Source organism: Apodemus sylvaticus, chromosome 14 (assembly GCF_947179515.1).
Source record: "Apodemus sylvaticus chromosome 14, mApoSyl1.1, whole genome shotgun sequence".
NCBI classification, from domain to species: Eukaryota; Metazoa; Chordata; class Mammalia; order Rodentia; family Muridae; genus Apodemus; species Apodemus sylvaticus.
In genome coordinates this window covers 33,608,722-33,627,460 of record NC_067485.1, presented here as the reverse complement: position 1 = coordinate 33,627,460, position 18,739 = coordinate 33,608,722, and the positions used below count along the sequence as shown (strand labels likewise).

The following is an 18,739-nucleotide window of genomic DNA, read 5'->3' as shown; positions in this document are numbered from 1 at the left end:
GGGGGGGGGTGGTAGGTCTGACTATCAAATACCATTTGAGTTAAGGTCCTGTAAGCTGTGCTGGGGCCCAGCGATATGAATGTGGTTACAGGAATGGCTGCAGTTCGTGTTTGAGAACTACCTTGAGTAACTGTACCCGCTATGGCTTCTGTTGTTATGCAGAGGGGAAGCATGGTTCACATCTGGCTCCTTAAAGCAAGTTCGCTTGGATGCCAGTGTCTTCTTCCATGGATTTCACATCTAGTCAGCCAGACTCAGGATATAAAAATCAACAGCAGATAGAAACTATTTTGGGAGAAGCTAGGTGCTCTGTAGTTAATTCTAACATTCAAGAGACTGAGGCAGGAAGATAAGAGTTGGAGGACAACCTGGTTGACACTATGGTAAGACTCCAATTCAAACATGGGAAGACTGTTTTTCCTTTTCCGTTCTAAATAGTATGCTATAAAGGTTGGTTTGTCTGGTATCTCCATTGTATTGGGTAATGTAGGTTATCTACAGATGATTTAAAGAATGCAGGAAGATGCAGACTGGTTATATCAAATACCAAATATCAAAGATTTTTTGATTTAACTGTTTTGCATATCATGTGTGTTTTCTTGTGTGGGTACATGTATGTTCCTATGTGTGTACACGTGTGTGATGCCTGGCATCTTTTTTCTTATGTTTTCTCCACCTTATATTTTCAGGCAGGGTCTCTCAGTGAACCTGGAGTCAGCCATTTTGCCCACTGGCTAGTTAGCTTGCTCAGGGGAATACACTGCCTCCTCCTCCAGTGGATGGGATTACAGGTGGATGCTGTGCCCTCCTGTCTTTTATGTTGTTCCTTGGTCCTGCTTGTGAGGCAAGACATTTACCTTCTTAGCCATGTGCCCAGACTACTATGTTAATATAAAGGAATTGAGCACCTAAGGATTTTGCTATCTTCAGATCCAACTAAAAGTTTTCAGATCCATGGGTATGAATATTTATATATACGCCAGAACAATTCCGATCTAAAGCATCTAATTATAGTTCAGTGAATCACAGCTCGCTCAATTCAGAAACAGTAGATGGAATCTGAGCAGAGTCAACTGTTTTCCCCACATCTAAAATGAGGGCACGCAAGTGGATGTTGTATAATCTCATTAAAGACCATAAGCCCCTGTTTCCAAGCTTGTCAGACCTGGACCAAAAAGACATCAGAACAAGACTGTGTGTCTAACTCCTGACTTTTTTCATCTACCTTCCTCCCCTTGCATAGGAAAAGAAATGTGAACCAAACAAGGGCCCAACCACTCATTAAACCACCATTTAAATGGTCCCACTGTGTGGGGGAAATGAAGGCATCCTTAAGGAGGTCAAGAAGCATAATTCAGTGATGACTCCTGCCTTACTAGCTTACTAAGCCTTATCCATGGAGGCAGCCAGTGCCTAAATATGGTACTGATGCTGCAAGGGAAAATGATCCCAAAATGACTCAGGAGACTGATTAAAAATGTCTAAAAAATATGCAGTACTAACACATTAATAGCACATACTATGTTGCTATTAGAAAATGATTTCATTTTTAAGAATGATGTGATTTTTAACATGTCCTATGTCATTAGTTAAAAATCATTTTCAGTTTTAATAGTGATGTGATTTTTACTGTGCTGGGTTTGAGCTCAGAGACCAGGGCACACAGGCAAGTGTTGTATCACTGACCTTCTCACTCCTGTAATGGAACTTGTACAGCAGTGAGCATTTTCAGATTATGCAACGATTTATGTGCATTGGAGGGTGAGCATGGGACTTTATTTTTATGCCTTTGACTAACTGAGTCTTGAAGATTTATCTATTGCAAACTGAGAGTAAAATTCTTTTATTGTTGTGTAATAAATAGTTATTTTCAAATTCATGCCTCTGGACAATCTCTGGACAATTTTACTCAAGGTTTCGACCTGGTCTGCCCAAATGGGGAAGAGGTGGTCGAATAAAAATATATGGACTTTAGACATCCAAGGATTTAGGTATTACAATCACTGAAATAGTCTGTCTTAGGTACTTTATCTCCCTGTTCTCCTAGAGCCATGCTAAACTGACAGCTGAGGAGGCTTTTAAGCCATCATAGCAAGGTCGGGTCAAGAGAGGGATGAACAGAACATGGACAGGAGGTGCCTGCAGACATTTGGAGTGAGAAGGTTGCTGGAGGAAGTTTCTGTGTCAGTGTGGGAAGAAGAGCTCAGAAGGGGCCACAGGTACTGTCTTAGGGGAATAAGTCCCCCAGAGTCAGGGGTGAGTTTAGGACAAGGGAAGAAGAATAGATCTGGGGTCAAATGTCAATCAGACTTCTCAGTGGCAAAAGTGATGGCTGAAAGCAGTTAAGCAATGACTCAAAGATTCAGATGTAAAAATCACACCCCAGACTATTATAGACCCTGGTAATCTCTCAGTGGAATGGAAGGATAAAGATCAAATCAGAAAAACGATAAATCAAAATAACTAATTGGACAGCTTGAGACATCAGGATGAAGGCATGAAGCAGGAAGCTCCTTGGTCCCAGAACTGATAATACTGGCAAAGGGACAGAGCCGTGCAGAACTTACCGAACAGGCATCCAAAATGGAGTCCTGTGGACAATGTGGTCCATGGACACACTTGAACGATGAAATCTGAGAGTCATGAGCTGAGCCCCTGGGAATGACTGCAAGTGCAAGTGTGTCTCACAAGAGTCAAGTGAAAAGTAGCTTCCAAGGTGGCCTCCACTGTATGTATGGTCAGTCCTCTTAGGCCGTGACAGGAAGTGTGTCTTTCTGCTTGTTGCTGGTGTGCCCAATCGCAGCAGCTCGGTTTTCAGTTCCTAGACTCAGCTCTATTCACAATAATTCTATTAACAGAAAGCAGGAGAAGAGCAACATTATACCCTTGAACTAGATATGCTAAAGAGAGGGTGTAAAGACTTTTATTGCCACAAAGCCAGGATGCTTGAGACCAACAGCTCAGAGCAAAGTATACAGTTTAAGGAGATTCTTATTAGCCAATAAGAACAGTTCTGAAAATAAAGAGAAAAAAAATACCAGTTAACTGAAATACTATGAACAAGGTTGTGAGTATATATGGTTGGGGCCTGGACCTACATGGTCAGCGTCCTCGTCAGTCTGACCACAGCTAACAGGTCTGTCTCTTCACATGCCCTAGGGCTGGGTTCTTGTCCCTTGGTGCTAGATACTTTCTTTCCTCATTTCTTGCTCTACTTGTTCTCACACACTATTCAGGGGCTCATTAGAGCATTTTAGAACGGCAGATTTGTTTGGCTGGGGAAACAGGATTTTGGTTACTGTATGTGAGTGATGTCAGAGCAGACAGGCCCTGCTTTTGCAGTCTCATGCTTCCAGTCTCTGATGATGTGTTTGCTGCTTGCTGCTTGCTAGTGAGTCTATTCCTGCCCTTTTTCCTCTCTCCTGACTCCTTGTGGCTCTTCATGTAATGAAAGATTTATTTGCAGTTTAAAAAGACATGGCCCTGGCCCTGAATTAGCCTATCTGTTCCCAACGGGGCTTATCATTTAATGAGTGTGATCTTTACTTCCATGCTGTGTGTGTGTCCCTTTGGGTACTGCGCCACAGCATCACTGTGTCAGTGACAGTGAAGACACAGGTGACACATCCACCTGTGTGTATCTGACGTTTACTGTAATCCCTTATTCCAGGGTCGTCATCATGGATCCTCTGCTGGAAGCCAATGGCACCTTTGCCTTAAACCTTTTGAAAACACTGGGTGAAGACAGCTCAAAAAATATACTTTTCTCACCCATGAGCATCTCCTCAGCCCTGGGCATGGTCTTCATGGGGGCAAAAGGAACGACTGCAAGCCAAATGTGTCAGGTAACGTACCCCACTTCACGGCAGCTAAGTATCACTGATGGTCAGTTGAGCTGGTTCAGATCTCAAAGTGACTGCTCTTAGTGATCAACTGGCGGTTGATATAGGATGGGGAGGATGTGCTATCCCTGCTGGGATCCTGGCACGAGTACCTTGACCAGTTAGTGCTGGTGGGGTGGAGGTTTTCTATTCAGGCTCCATTTCACCATAAATTATAGCGCAATCAGCCTTGGCTGTGACAGGTAGATCCTGAGTCCTTAGAATTGGGGGGAGGGTACACAAGGGATGAAAGAGACCCTAGGGGTGTGTGAGTACGATGAGAAAGACTCACAGGAGAGATTTAAGCAAGAGACAGCTCTTTTAAAGGGGATAACAAAGCCAATTAAATATTTGGGGGGTGCATGTACATCATTGCCTGGGGCCAGGGTGCTAGGGATGCCTCATTTGGATAAGGAGTAATTCCAGGTGCTGCAGAACATGACCTTATAAGGGGAGAGAAAGTTTAACTTGGCTACAGGCCACCTAAACTCCTGGGGTGGAGGCAAGGTTGATATGGCACTGGTCTATACGTGCTGGGACATGGAGACCTAGGGCAGGACAGGGGAAGTGGTTCTCCTCCTGCAATCTCAGGATGAGATTTCTAGGGTTTGTAAACACTTGGACCTCACATTTACTCTGGGCCAGCTCTCCATGGCCCATGCTTCATGCAGGGTGCACATTGCATTATCTTGCTTTGAAGCCTGTCAAGGCAATCCTCATTCTGACACTGGGAATACCAAGGGTTTATCCTCCTTAGGATGAGGGGACTCAGTTCTAGCCAAGGACACCTTTCGTCCTGTGCAGTGCAGCTGGCAGTGATTTTTGGCATCCATAGGTAGCCAACAGTCAAACAGGCTACTTGTGAACCCACCTGAGCACGGGACAGTTGTATGTTATGGTTCCTATTTATTCTGTCCCAGAACTCCCCATCCCCACAGAAGTTGGGGTGTTAATCGGAAGGCTGCAGATCACTTGGAGCAGGAACACCAAAAATTTTGCACCAAGTCTACCCATGACTTTACTATCTGTTCTCTGGCTCCTTGTGGGGCTCAGTCTTCCAAGGAGCCAGATATAATAGGCTCTTCCCAGAAGTTTCTTATCACATTGGGTCAGGTTTGGCTGGGAGACCTGAGACAGAACCAGCTGAGGCTCTTCTTGGGAACAGTGCTTCAGGTCTATTTGACACTTATGGTTTTTGTTGGCTCATAGATGGCAGCTACTTCCTGTGTCCCCACAATGTATTTCTTGTTTGCTGTGACCCAATGTCCTTTCTGATAAGGACACTTGTCAGACTGGATTAGAGTTCATCCTCATGACCGTGTTTTAACTTTACTCTTTCATTACAGTCCGATGGTCACAATTATTTAGACAGATACCAAAGGTCACAGGGACAATGTCTCAAATTTCTTTTCACCACAAACAACTATTTCTGCCAATATTTACCACACCACAAACCCTGTTCTCCAGGTTCCAGTTGTTATTACTTCATCCAACTCCCATCCTTTACAGCTATTATTTCCAAAGCCAACACTATGAGTTCAATTTCTGGGCTACTGTGTGCCTCATCTGTTTCTTTAGAACTAGCCATCCTGACATGGGATGAGCAGAAGCATTGCTGGCATTGTTTCTCAGAATCTGGGGCCCATGAGACGCTCCTCTGCCCACTGGGAAAACAGATCAGCTGTCATCCATCAGTTGATGGGCTTTTTTTCAGCAGCATCAGAAGACCCAGTGAGGCTGATCTCACGTCTGAGGTACCAGCTACTGGCTAGGGCTGTGGTTCTCTTCTAGGCCATGCTGTGTAATGGTACTGACTTGAGGAGTTTCCATCTGGTATGTAAAGGATTGTTTGGATTTGCTTCCATGAGGTTGGCTGGAGTCCAAAATGGCACTGGGTATTTGAAGGCCCAGACCTGGAACACTAGTACCTCTGAATACTGTTGGTCAGTGCCTTACTTACTGCTGTGATCAAACACCATCACCAAAGGATCCTGGAGAGGAAAGGGCTTATTTTACTCAGAGTTTCATAAAACAGATCATCATCAAAAGCAGTGAGGGTAGGAACTGACATGGGAGGAATCTGGAGGCAGGAGCTGGTGTAGAAGCCATGGAGGGGTGCTGCTTACTGACTTGCTCCACGTGGCTTGCTCAGCCTTCTTTTTTTTTTTTATAGAACCCAGGATCACCATCCCAGGGATAATAGTGCTCATAATTTAGTGGGGCCTTTCACACCAATCACTAAGAAAATGTCCTATATAGACCCGCCCAATCTTATGGAGGCTGTCTAGAGTTTCATTGCTATGAGTAGATACTATAACCAAGGCAACTCTTGTAAAGGACATCATTTAATTGGGACAGACTTACAATTTCAGAGGTCCAGTCCATGCATGGCAGTATTCAGACAGACACAGTGCTGGAGAAGCCAAAGGTTCTACAACTTGATTAATGAACAGCAGAAGGGGACTGTCTTCTGCAAGTAGCTAGGCTCTGTCACACTGACTAGACTTGAGCATATACATGAGACCTCAAAGCCCCACCTCCATGTGACACACGTCCTCTAACAAGGCCACACCTCCTCCAATAAGGCTATATACCTCTGAAGAGTGCCATGTCCCATGAGCCCAGCATATTCAAACAACCCTCTTTTCAGAGGACTTTACTTTGTGTCAAGTTGACATAAAACTGTCTAGCACAGTTAGAAAGTGGGAGGGCCAGCCTAACCCAAAGGGCAGAGGAGAGACTGCTGAAGTCGAAGGTCCGGGGCTGCCTGCTTTGAGCCAATGGAGGTTGTTTGACAACCATGGTTTTAGCCAGAGAATAGATAGTGAGCATGAAGAATTGAAGGGTTTTGGAGGTCAATTTCTGCTTCTTTCTGGGCTGACAGGGTACAGGGAGAACCTTAGGAAGGGAACATTCATGGTATTTCCACTTGAGTGTCAGCAGGGATCTCTGAAATTCTGAGGATGAGTTATTGTCTTTTAGAAGTCTTTTTCCTTCAGCAGTTGGGCCTGATGGTGTTGTATTTTTAATCTGTTTTGATTTCAGGCACTGTCTTTGGATAAATGCAGCAGCAATAAAGGTGGAGATGTTCACCAGGGCTTCCAGTCACTTCTCACAGAAGTGAACAGGACTGGCACACAGTACTTGCTCAAAACAGCCAACAGGCTCTTCGGGGAAAAGACTTTTGATATCCTAGCTGTAAGTCTTCCTAGTTTTCATGAAGCAAAGTAAGAGAGGAATTATGTGATACACCAGACAGTGTGTATTCTGGCCGTTCCCCCAGCTATCTGTGCACCAGTGCAATTCTTGTATATGCTCATGTGCATTTGTGCTATATAGAATTGTACAGAATACAAAGTCAGCAAAGTGTGAGCTTCCTCCATTTTCAAGTTTTCATCTCACCCAGGCCAAGAGAGGTTTTAGAGTTGATATTTGTCTTCCTACAGATACAGAAATTTGTTTGTGAATATTTTTCTGCATACAGACATCAGAACATATATATATATATATATATTTCTATAATTTGTTTCTTTTATTTTTTGTATTTATGTTATATTATAGATTATATCATCATTTATTATAACCCTATTATTACTTTATTGTTATTATTGATGTTGGGGTTGGAACCATGACCTTACACATGCTAAGCACACACTTCCCCACTGAGCTACAGCCCCAGGCCTGCTCACTATGACCTGTCATCATCTGATAGTCCTGAGTAAACTTGAGTCATGGCATGGAAAGCCATTTGCCCATGGATGGATTTTGCCATGGATGGTAATGGTCTGGACCATTACCAATCTGATATTGTTGAGTGTGATTTTGTACTCTTTTTTTTTTGAGCTCCCAGATGTGTTTTTAAAATGAAGAATGTGAAGCATTGAGATTGTAATATGTATTCCTAATTGCGCTCCCAATTGGACCTACAGGAGCCCTCTGAGATACAGCTATGGCCGACTTTCTTTCTTTCTTGGTTTCTTTGTTTCTTTGTTTCTTTCTTTGTTTCTTTCTTTGTTTCTTTCTTTCTTTCTTTCTTTCTTTCTTTCTTTCTTTCTTTCTTTCTTTCTTTCATGTGTTTGACTGCTCTATCTGCATGTACACCTTCATACAGGAAAAGTGCATCAGATCCCAGTATAGATAGATGGTTGTGAACCAAACTGTGGTTGCTGGGAATCAAATCAGGACCTCTGGAAGAACAGACAGTGCTCTTAGCTGTCTTAATGAGCTGTCTCTCCAGCCACTATCGAGTAACTTTTTTTTAAAGATTCATTTATTTATTATGCGTGAGTAACACTATAGCTATCTTTAGTCAGATACACCAGAAGAGAGCGTCAGATCTCATTACAGATGGTTGTGAGCCACCATGCGGATGCTGGGACTAGAACTCAGGACCTTCAGAAGAGCAGTCAGTGCTCTTAACTACTGAGCCATCTCTCCAGCTCCTGGCTGACTATTTCTTACACAGAAGAAGAATTGTGAAGTTCTAGTATAAAACTAGTACCATGAAAACAAATGAAATATGTAGCCCCAAGCTGTTTGAAAGGAAGACTAGAGAATCATTCTGTATGTGCTGTCAGCATAATACATGTTTCAGCCCATTTGTGCTGTACCATCTTCTGTTCGGACATGGCAGTTTGTAGGTGGTCATTACATGGCTGCCATTTTATAGCATGTGTCAGGAACATAGTTTGAACATCTGATGGTGTGGCTGGACTAGCTGCAAACCAGGACCTTGTGCATTTTAGACCAGTTATCCCTTTTAAATCATTCACTAGATTGTGTCCCCATCCCTGATTGCTTTTTTTGTGAGTTTCTCACTTCTGAAGCTGAGCCACCCAGTGTGGTAACCACTAGGCACATGTAGCAACTCAATAAAAAACAGTTGTGTCCTCACTTCACTTGTCACACTCAGGCACTCTATGGCCTTAAGTGACACTGTGCTCGAATGGTGTCCATTTATACAGCTTCTGTCTCAAGGAAGCTGTGAGGGTAGATGGTACAGAGTGACTTCCCACATCCTATGTTCCCTATAACACTGTGCAACACTATTGTAGTTCCTGTGGGGCCAACCCTCACTTTGCACACACTACAGTAACTGCATCCAATGGTCTTCCCAATGACCTCAGTCAGCCCCAGCTAGACCCTAGAGGGTCTGCTGTTTGTGGCATTTTAAAACAGTTTTCTTACCTCACTTAATTACTAAAATTCAGAAGAATTGAATATAGGGAGGTTTATTATAGATTCCCAGCCCCCCTTTTAACAGCAGGTACATTTGTACACTATTGAATTCTTGCTTTTCACATTAGGAGGGAGGCTGTTGGTGCTAATCACTTCTATGGCTGTATAATTATGTTGCTCTGTCTCAGTCTTTTAAAGATTCCTGCCTCAAGTTCTACAAAGCAGAGATGGAAGAGCTGGACTTCAAGGGTGCTACAGAGCAGTCCCGGCAGCACATCAACACCTGGGTAGCCAAAGAGACAGAAGGTGAACACAGTCTGTTCTGTTTGTTTGATTGGTTGGTTGTGTGGTTTTGGTGCGGGAACCCAGGGCCTTGAGCATGCTCTGGATTACTGAGTTACCTCCTAGTCACTGTCAGCCAGTTCACCTACTTTAGTAGTCTCATCATCTTCTTCTTCTGAAGGACATTAAGTGTAAAGTAGAATAGCTCTTGGCTCTTTGTGGGCATGCTTCTCTTTTATTTTGTGGTTTTTTCCATGCTAAGACACAACTCCAGGGCTTCATGCATGCTAGGTAAGCACCATACCACGGAGCTATAGCCCCCTCCTTGAATCAGAGCCTCTTGAACTTTTCTCATCTGTGACTCCTTTACACTTAATACATTCTTATGTGATAAAGCAGTATGCACCAAACAAATAAAAAATTAGATCACAGAACAATTATTTGGTATACATATTATCACATTGCAATTTTCATAGCAATGAGGTTGTAGTGCTTATCCAACTCAACATGATGCATATGTGTCTGTGTGTGTGCATGTGTATAAATTAGATACACACTGAAAATTATTATAGAAAAATATTTTTGTCTTTTATGATTAAACCATTCTGATTGGAAAACATCAGAAACTGTGTGCAGGAAAACACTGTAGTTCCTAACTTACAAGAGTCTTGAATGTGGGCCTCAGCATTCCAAACAGTGTGAATTAGCATTATAGGAATGGCAGGATGCACAGGGTAAATTCATATGTGTGCTTCAAACCATGGCTGCAGAGAATTCATGTGATGCAGTGCAGGCCATCGATGCCAGAACCACCCCAGGATCATTACATGTTTGATTTCAAAGTTTGATTTTAGTTTTTGGTTCTCGTGCGTTCAAATTTCTTTCACTTTTGCAAATTTTTTTCCTTCCTACCTCATTCAGATACACTTTGGGATAAGGACCCTCATCTTAAGAAACTCTGATGGGTGGCCAGGTGGAGTGATACAGGATTTTATTCTCAGTAGTCGGGAGACAGAGACAGAAGGATCTTTGTGAGTTAGAGATCAACTTGGTCTATAGACTTGGTCTGTATTAGTGAGTTCTAGGCTAACCAAGGTAACACAGTGATATCCCGTCGTGAAAGGAAAATAAAAAGCTTTTCTCTAAATTAATGTAATCTTTACAATTCTGCCTTTGATAAATTAACAGTTTCTGGCATGTGGTCCAGCTTTATTCTGCTCTAAACAGTGATGCATAATGCTTCCCACCATGTTAGACAGCTTTCCTAGAGCTCATTTCCCTCCTTCCTCCCTAGCCAACTGCTGCTTTCTTTATTCCTTCCTTCTTTTCTTTTAGTCTTTTCATGGATAGTTTCCCCTCTGAGTCCAGAGCTCCCTGCTCAGGTTTTCTCCCCTATCTGATGGCTCATATTCTACAGTTCTACTGCATTCCTACAGGTGGATTGGAGTAACCCTCTTTCATCTGTGGTTTTAAGCTGTGCTGTATACTTGTGAAGAGCCCTGTATATCTGCTCGTCTAATTTTAAATTGAGTTTTAAAAACCTGATACAGGAAATTATACATATGTATGGAACTCTGTATTATTTTCCATCCATGTAATCTTTCTCATGGACAGGCTAATATATTTATTGATCAATTTGTATTTGTAAAAACACAAATATTATTGTGTATTTGTGTGTGGAGTGTGTGTGTGTGTGTGCAGGTTTGTCTATGTGTTCATGTGTGGGTGCATGTGCATGTATTTCTACATGAGTGGAGGCCAAAGGACATTGGCTGCTGCTTCTCAGGTTCCGTCCATCTCTTTGTCTTTTTTAAAAGTCAAAGCCTCTCACTGGACTGGAACTCACAAAGTAGGCCATCCTGGATGTTCAATAAATTTTACAGATCCAGCCGAGTCTACCTCCAAAGTGTTGAGATTACAAATATGCATGATATTTGGTTTTGATTTGTTTGCTTGTCTATGTAGGTTCTGGGAATTGAACTCAGGGCTTTGTGCTTGCAAAGCACACACTTTAATGACTGAGCTATCTCCTTAGTCCTATTTTTAAAATTTGAGTTTATCCAAAACATTCTTTAAAAAATTTATTTTTAAATTATGTGTATGTATATGGGTGTGAGTTTGTATGTTCACCTGTGGGAGACAGATGAGAGTATCAGGTCCCCTGGAGTTGGAATCACAGCTATTGGGAGCCACTTTACATAGAAAAGGGTTCTTTGCTACAATATAAACACTCTTAATCCCTGAGCCATCTCTCCAGCAAACATTCCATTTTCAAAAGTATTTAAAATTTCTTCTTTCTAGCTCATGTTTTAAGAATTCATATGATACATACTAACACTCACTCATACATTTTATGTATTAGCTGAAACAATGATGTTTTTATTTCTAGAACATTTTCTTTTGTTTAATGTCTTTTTTGTCTCAGAAGTTTTGAAAAATATGTTCCTTTTCTTTTCAGTGATGGTGGTGTTGCTTTAAGAACAAATTCCTGACTAATATTTGAGGGGCAGTGAAATCCCTTAAATGTGTACTTGGCCATTCAAGAAGGTGGCACTTCTGCATAGCAGCCTTGTGCATGCATTAGACAAAGTTTAACTAACTGGGTTTTTAATTCTTCTCTTCAGATAAAATTACAGGGTTGCTTTCTTCAGGTTCAGTGAATTCAAACACTCTGCTGGTCCTTGTGAATGCCATCTACTTCAAAGGAAACTGGGAGAAGCCATTTAACAAAGAGGACACTCAAGAAATGCCTTTCAAAGTCACCAAGGTGAGTGGTGAGTGGTCTCCCGTTTACATCAGCCTCGAAAAGTCACCAGAAGGCTGTCTTCTGTAGCCTGTGCTTCTTATGGCTTTGGGTAGCTAGGAAAGGACTCTCCAGTAACCAGTGGGGCTTTTCTCTCATCCATTTCGCCTTGTTTGGTACCATGGATGTCCTCAGTAGGTACTTGTGTGTTGTGGAATAAACACTAAAATCATCCAACTGTTCTCAAGGACGAAATGTCTTTCCTCTTGGGCTTTCCTGCCTTTCTTTTCACAGAGTTGGGGGGAAGGGGATAGCTGGTCCTTAGGCAAGGCACCTAGGAGAACTCATAAACATGTTTGATTTGTAAACATGTGGAGGGGAGAGGCCCCTCTCTTACAGAGACAGCTTCTCAAAAAGCTCAAACAGCACATGACAATTACCAGTATAATGTACTTGGAGTAGTTTGGGATCCAAAACGACAAGATTTTGTGCTGATAAGAACTTTTATTTAAATTTCACATTACTAAGTGGATAGGAATTATAGACACAAATTAGTGAATTATTAAATTACTAAGATTAGGCCTATTTATATTACGTGATTGGAGGCTTTAAGATCTGGAGGTGCATGGGGAAAACCTGCTGAAAGCAGAGATTAACACCTTGTGGGTTATGGACAATGCCAGCCCATGACCATTTTCCTAGACAGTGTTTCATTAGGAAACACTCCTGCTTGCTATTGACAGATGTTCTAACAGCAGATAAGCAGATAAGAAAGTATATGGGCCACAGAATTAAGAATTCTTATATCCTAGTCTTTTATGGCTAAAGTGTGCTAGCTGCAGACCAAGGACATGACTGAAGAGACAAGGACAGGTGGCTGCTTGACTCAAGGCTAGTTCAGGCAGACACAATAAAGACAGAACACAACAACAGAAATGGCCTTCAGTTGCCACATTTGATTCAGAATGGTGCGCTGTCTCAGAGAACTGAAGCCGCAAACAACATTTGACTGTGTTTTTCACAAGGCATCCAACAAATCCCGTAGTCATTTCTAGGATTTAATCACAAGTGTGGTCAGGAACCAAGGAGGATGGATAGAGAGGACATGACCATTTATGGCTAAGGCTGGACTGGTAGCAACTACATTTCGTTTCTAGTAAAGTGTCATTTTGCTTGGCCCTCACTATTGCTGTTCATTAGCTTGTTACTGATGTCGTCAGCAGGTGTGGCTTGGGAGTCCCTAGCATTAACTTGCTGAGTGTGCCCAGACACTTGAAGTTCTTTTTTCCTGAGGCATAGCAGTAAGCACTAAAGATAGATAAGAACACTGGTTGGTGGAAGGGCTCCAGAGACACACAACGGAGCGAGTTGTATGCTGTGCTGAGGCTGCTCACTGGCTTGCTCCCTATGTCTTGCTCAGCCTCCTTTCTTATAGAACCCAGGACGGCAAGCCTAGGGATGGCACCACCCATGGTGGACTAGGTCTTCCTCCATCAGTCACTAATCAAGAAAATGTCCTACAGCTGCATGTTATAGAGGTTCTCAATTGAGGTTCCCTCCTCTCTAGTTTGTGCTGACATCAAATTAACCAGGACAGGATATGGTTGTGGGTGAAAGACAATGAGGAAGCCTTCACTGGTATATAAGCAGACATCAGCACATCAAGATCTGAGGTTATACGTTCTCAGGACCAGTTTGTTGGGAAGAAAGGGTGTGAAGCTAATTTGCCATTAAACCACAAACTGCTGCATGATTATAGAGGAGAAGTGAAGGGCGAGGAACAGTACGGGTGAGGGGGAGTGGAAGCAGGACAAGCTCCTGTTGTGATTCTGGGTTGTTCTAAAGTCATCAACGCTTGCTCATGATAGTGCAGTGGTTTTCAACCTTCCTAATGCTGTGGACCTTTAATAAAGTTCCTCATGTGGTTATGACCCTCAGATATAATACTATTTGTGTTGCTTCTTTATGACTATAATCTTTTTACTGCTGTAAATCATAGAGTAAATATCTAATATGCCGGATGTCTGATATACAGCCTCTGTGAGGGTCACGACTGTAGAGCACCATCATCCTGGGCTGTTGAACCAGACTGATATGGTCTGACATGCATTGTGATAGAATGGATGCCTGCTGTGCTGGGGTCAGTGACAAAGAGGTCATCAAAGTATCCCAGGCCTGTGCTGATGATAGTCAAGGTTTAAAAATAAAGTCAGGTTTTGGTTATATTTCAAAGAGACAGACAATACAATTTGGTAATAGGGCAGATGCAGGGTGTGAGAAAGGAATGAGTGAAAAAGAGGTAATGCTTTTGACAGCTAGAAGGAGCATGAGGAGCAATGTGGTGGTTTAAATAAGAATGGTCCCCACAAACTCATATTTGAATTCTTGGGGAGTGGCATTATGAAATGTGGCCTTGTTGAAGGAAGTGTGGTACTGGGGGTGGGCTTTTGGGTTTCTGATGTTCAAGCCAGGCCCAGTGTCCCTCTCTCTTCCAGCTGCCTACTGATCCAGATGTAGAACTCTACTCTTGACTCTTTGTCCTGTACCATGTCTACCTATGTGTTCCCATGCTTCCTGCCATGATGGTAATGGACTAAACCTCTGCACCTATAAGCCAACCCCAATTGAATGTTTTCCTTTATAAGATTTACTGTGATGATGGTGTTTCTTCACAGCAATAGAACACTGATTAAGACAGACAATAATTATAGGAGGATCAAGTTTGTAAAACAAAGTATGGTGTTCTTGCTTAATCTTAAGTTGGGGCATTCTTTCTCTTTAAATGAAGGCCTAAAATGGGAAATAAAATGTATGTTTAGAGTCCTGAGAGAGAAGTTCAGGCTAAAACAGTAAAATTGGCAATCATGTTCAAAGTCATGAGAAGACATGAGAATTATTGGTCCAGGATATCAAATGTGTTTGGAGATTGAGTCAGTCAGCATTCTGACACTGTATTAACAGATACGGAGATAATCAACTTGAGAAGAGAAAAGGTTCATTTGACTCACCTTTAGGGGTTCCAATTCCCAATGAGATGAATCCATGACTTAGGCCTATTATAGGGATGCTGACAGGTGATGGTGGGATCAGATGGGGAGCAAAATGGGTCACTTCAAGGCCAGAAAGTCAAAGAAAGGGAAAAGAGGTCAGGGTTTCACAATTCCTTTCAAGGGCACATCCTAAGGGTTACCTAAATAACCCACACTAGGCTCCACCTTTTAAAGATTCCACCTCCTTCCAAAACTCTACTCTGAGGACCACGCCTTGAAAACTGGGCCTGTGAGGTACATGTAAGATCTAAATTACTCCAGAGGGTGAGGGACTGAAGGACTGTTTTGGAAGTTTAATCAAAAGTGTTTCAATAGGCAGACAGTGGCTAACTCAATTGCCCAAAGTATTCATTGTGTCTCTTTCTGCTTAATATTTATCCATTATTTACAGAATGAGGAGAAACCTGTGCAAATGATGTTTAGGAAGTCTATCTTTAAGATGACCTATGTGGAAGAGATATCCACTACCATTCTGTTGCTTCCCTATGTGGGCAATGAACTGAATATGATCATCATGCTTCCAGATGACCACATTGAACTGAAAATGGTAAGGATCATGGAGATTTGATAGATTTGTGATGGAGAAAGAATGGCAGTTGGGTTTCTGCTGGGGCAGCTCTTTGAGGCTCCCATGATCATGTTTCCATCTTCCACTCATTTGTGGGGTTGGGGTGGAACCCAGGGCCTGAAGCATGCTTAGCAAACAGAACAGAGCTGCTCCCTAGCCCCTCTCAGCTACCATACTAAGTTACAGCCACACTTCCCTGGGCATACAGAGCCTTCCCATCACCTCAAGAGCACTGACCTAAGGTTGTGAACTCTCTTCTAGGTGGAAGAGGAAATAACTTACAAGAAATTCATAGAGTGGACGAGGCTGGACACGATGGAAGAAGAAGAGGTGGAGGTTTTCTTCCCAAGGTTTAAACTGGAGGAGACCTATGACATGAAGGATGTCCTGTGCAGGCTGGGCATGACTGATGCCTTTGAGCAGGGCATGGCGGACTTTTCAGGAATAGCATCTAAAGAAGGCTTGTTTCTATCCCAGGTCATTCACAAGTCCTTTGTGGAAGTCAATGAGGAGGGCACAGAAGCTGCAGCTGCCACTTCAGCCAATGTAGCTTTTAGGAGTATGGTCCCTTACTTCTGTGCCAACCACCCTTTCCTTTTCTTCATCCAACACAGCCAGACCAATGGGATTGTGTTCTGTGGCCAGTTCTCCTCCCCGTGAGAAAGGATGCTGCCTTTGCCCACTCTCTTTCTCATAATTTGTCTGTGGATCAGTAAATGTTGTGACAATTTGGTGCTTGGTCGTACATACCTGTAAAGCCAACCTTTAGCAGATGAAGATGGAAAAATCACACATCAAGTAGGGCTAGCCTCAGCTACATAGCAAGTTCAAAGCAAGCCTGGGCTACACTAGACCATTAAATACAAAACCAAATCAAATCAAAACAATACAAAAAGAAAATACTATTCCCATGTCTGGATGCTTTATTAAAAAGAAGTGTTTAGTTTACAGATTTGGAAGCTGCAGAACATAGTTGGGGCTTCTACACAGCTCCAGGGGAAATGGCTTCACAACAGCAGGATAATGCAAGAGTGTTGAGCAGTATGTAAAGTTCAAATTCCTTATGAATAAGTCATTCTTATGGGGCTTAATCTAACACCTCAATACATACATTAACCCTTTCCTAGACTGTAACCTTTAAGACTGAAGTAACTTTATGGCCACATGGAAGAGTGTATTGTCATGCCGTGAACCATCATGAGATAAACTTCATCTAAGTGAGCACCCTTCTTCTTCTCTGCAGCAATCCTGGGATGTCAATTTTTTGGTTACTTAGTAATTTTTTTTTTACAGTACTGGAGATTTCCTATGGGCCTTATATATACAAGGCAACTACTATACACTAAATTGTATCTACAATTTCCTTTAAAACAAATTTTTTTTCTTTTGAGAGAGGGTCTCATTGAGTTTCCCAGGTTGGCCCTAAACTCTCTCTGTAGCTCAAGTACACCTTGAGCTTGAGACCTTTCCTCAGTCACCTGGATAGCTAGGACTACAACTTTGTGGCACCATGTCTAATGTTCCCGTTAGTTTGTAAAGCACTTGGGAAAAGGGAATTCTGGGTAAAGCAACTGGGTTATAATCCTATTCTACTGCAGGGTGTACCTTTGAGATCTACAAGCCTGAGGTCTACTTTGACATGAATGCAGGGCAAGTTGCCCCACCACAGATAAATAAAGCCACAAATGAGAACAGAATAGTGTACAACAAAGAAATGTTCCTAGGAAAATCCCCTGTCCCTGAATCCTGATGGGTGGAAAATGGAGCTGTAACTTGACAAAACAACAACAACAACAACAACAACAACAAAACAAAAAAGAAAAACACAAATGTGGCTTTTGTAATTTATTTTTGTACCTAAAACCTCTGTAACTTTTTAGCTTACAGTCACAGTTCAACTCCCAAACCTGTTCTTCATCCCTGATCAATCATTAGTGGCTTGATAACAATAAACATTTCTTTCCTACACTGGCTTCGGAATTGTGTTGGATCTAAGCAGAACCTGAAACACATTTTTTTTCACCATTGCCCATAACAACAGACTCCCATGATATACCTGTCATATGTGGTCAGAAGCCTTTGTAAAACACAGCTTACCTCACCTTAATAACCTGCTTATGGGAGTGTAGTGGCTATTTCTGGTTGTCAACTTGACTATATCTGGAATGATCTCTGACCTGGATCTTGACTTGGAGATCTTGAGGCATAGTGGTTATGAATCCCAGAAGATTAAGACAGGCAGATCTCTGAGTCCAAGGTCATCTGGGACAAAATAAATCCCAGATCCAGGCATGGTGGCACACACCTTTAATCTGGGCCACACCTTCTGCTGCAGATCTACATAGGAAGGAGGAAGATTCGCGATCTTCTTCACCTGCTTGCCTTGTGGGGTTGAGCAACTGATAGATTCTTGGACTTCCATCCACAGCTGCTGCTGACCATTGTTGGGGAGTTGGACTGCAGACTGCATAAATCATCAACAAATTTCCTTACTATATAGAGACTACCAGTATGTTCTGTGACTCCAGAGAACCCTGACTAATATAGGGTTACCTCTAGACTGAAAGAGAAAAAGAAACCCTGGTGTGAGAATCAATTTTGGTAGATCATCACACCTAGCCTCTGAGTCACAGGATTTGGTATTGTTCTAAATGTCAGTGGAGTGCCTTCAGAGGAAAAGACCAAGGTCTCACAACCACACTTCGGACTGTTACTCATTCCTGAAAAGAAGATACCTAGCCATATAAAGACATCCAAGAGCTTTATGTGTATATTAATGAATTTAAAGGGCCATTCTCTGCAATTCAAGTGATTTAACATTATAAAAAAAAAGGTGAAACTGCACAGAGTAAGATCAGTGGTTGGCAGGGTTGTGAGCCTGGTGATGGATGTCTCAGCAAACATAGAAGGCTTTAGCATAATGACTCTCATTCTGTATGATGATGCCACAATACTGAATACACATCCTCATTCACTTGTTCCAACTCAGGAATATCAAAGATTGTAAAGCATATTAGCTATTTTACATGTTGCTGGG

At 42.3% G+C, this 18,739-nt stretch overlaps 2 protein-coding genes across 3 annotated transcripts in view; one reads left to right on the top strand and one right to left on the bottom strand.

Moving 5' to 3' along the window:
* The window catches only part of LOC127664689 (leukocyte elastase inhibitor A), a 230,165-nt gene that overhangs the window by 129,182 nt on the left and 82,244 nt on the right, over nt 1–18,739 (bottom strand). The window lies entirely within an intron of this gene.
* Nucleotides 2,027–17,502, top strand: LOC127664688 (serpin B6-like). Its single transcript, XM_052156801.1, has 7 exons — nt 2,027–2,219; nt 3,671–3,845; nt 6,927–7,079; nt 9,248–9,365; nt 11,966–12,108; nt 15,526–15,681; nt 15,964–17,502. The coding sequence occupies exons 1-7, from the start codon at nt 2,125–2,127 to the stop codon at nt 16,360–16,362; spliced, it is 1,239 nt and encodes a 412-aa protein (XP_052012761.1). The 5' UTR covers nt 2,027–2,124; the 3' UTR covers nt 16,363–17,502.

Coding starts and splice junctions, on each gene's coding strand:
- LOC127664688 (XM_052156801.1), top strand. CDS start 2,125: ATGGACAGGAGGTGCCTGCAGACATTTGGAGTGAGAAGGTTGCTGGAG. Junction 2,220..3,670: donor GAGCTCAGAAGGGGCCACAG/GTACTGTCTTAG, acceptor CCCTTATTCCAG/GGTCGTCATCATGGATCCTC. Junction 3,846..6,926: donor CTGCAAGCCAAATGTGTCAG/GTAACGTACCCC, acceptor TTTTGATTTCAG/GCACTGTCTTTGGATAAATG.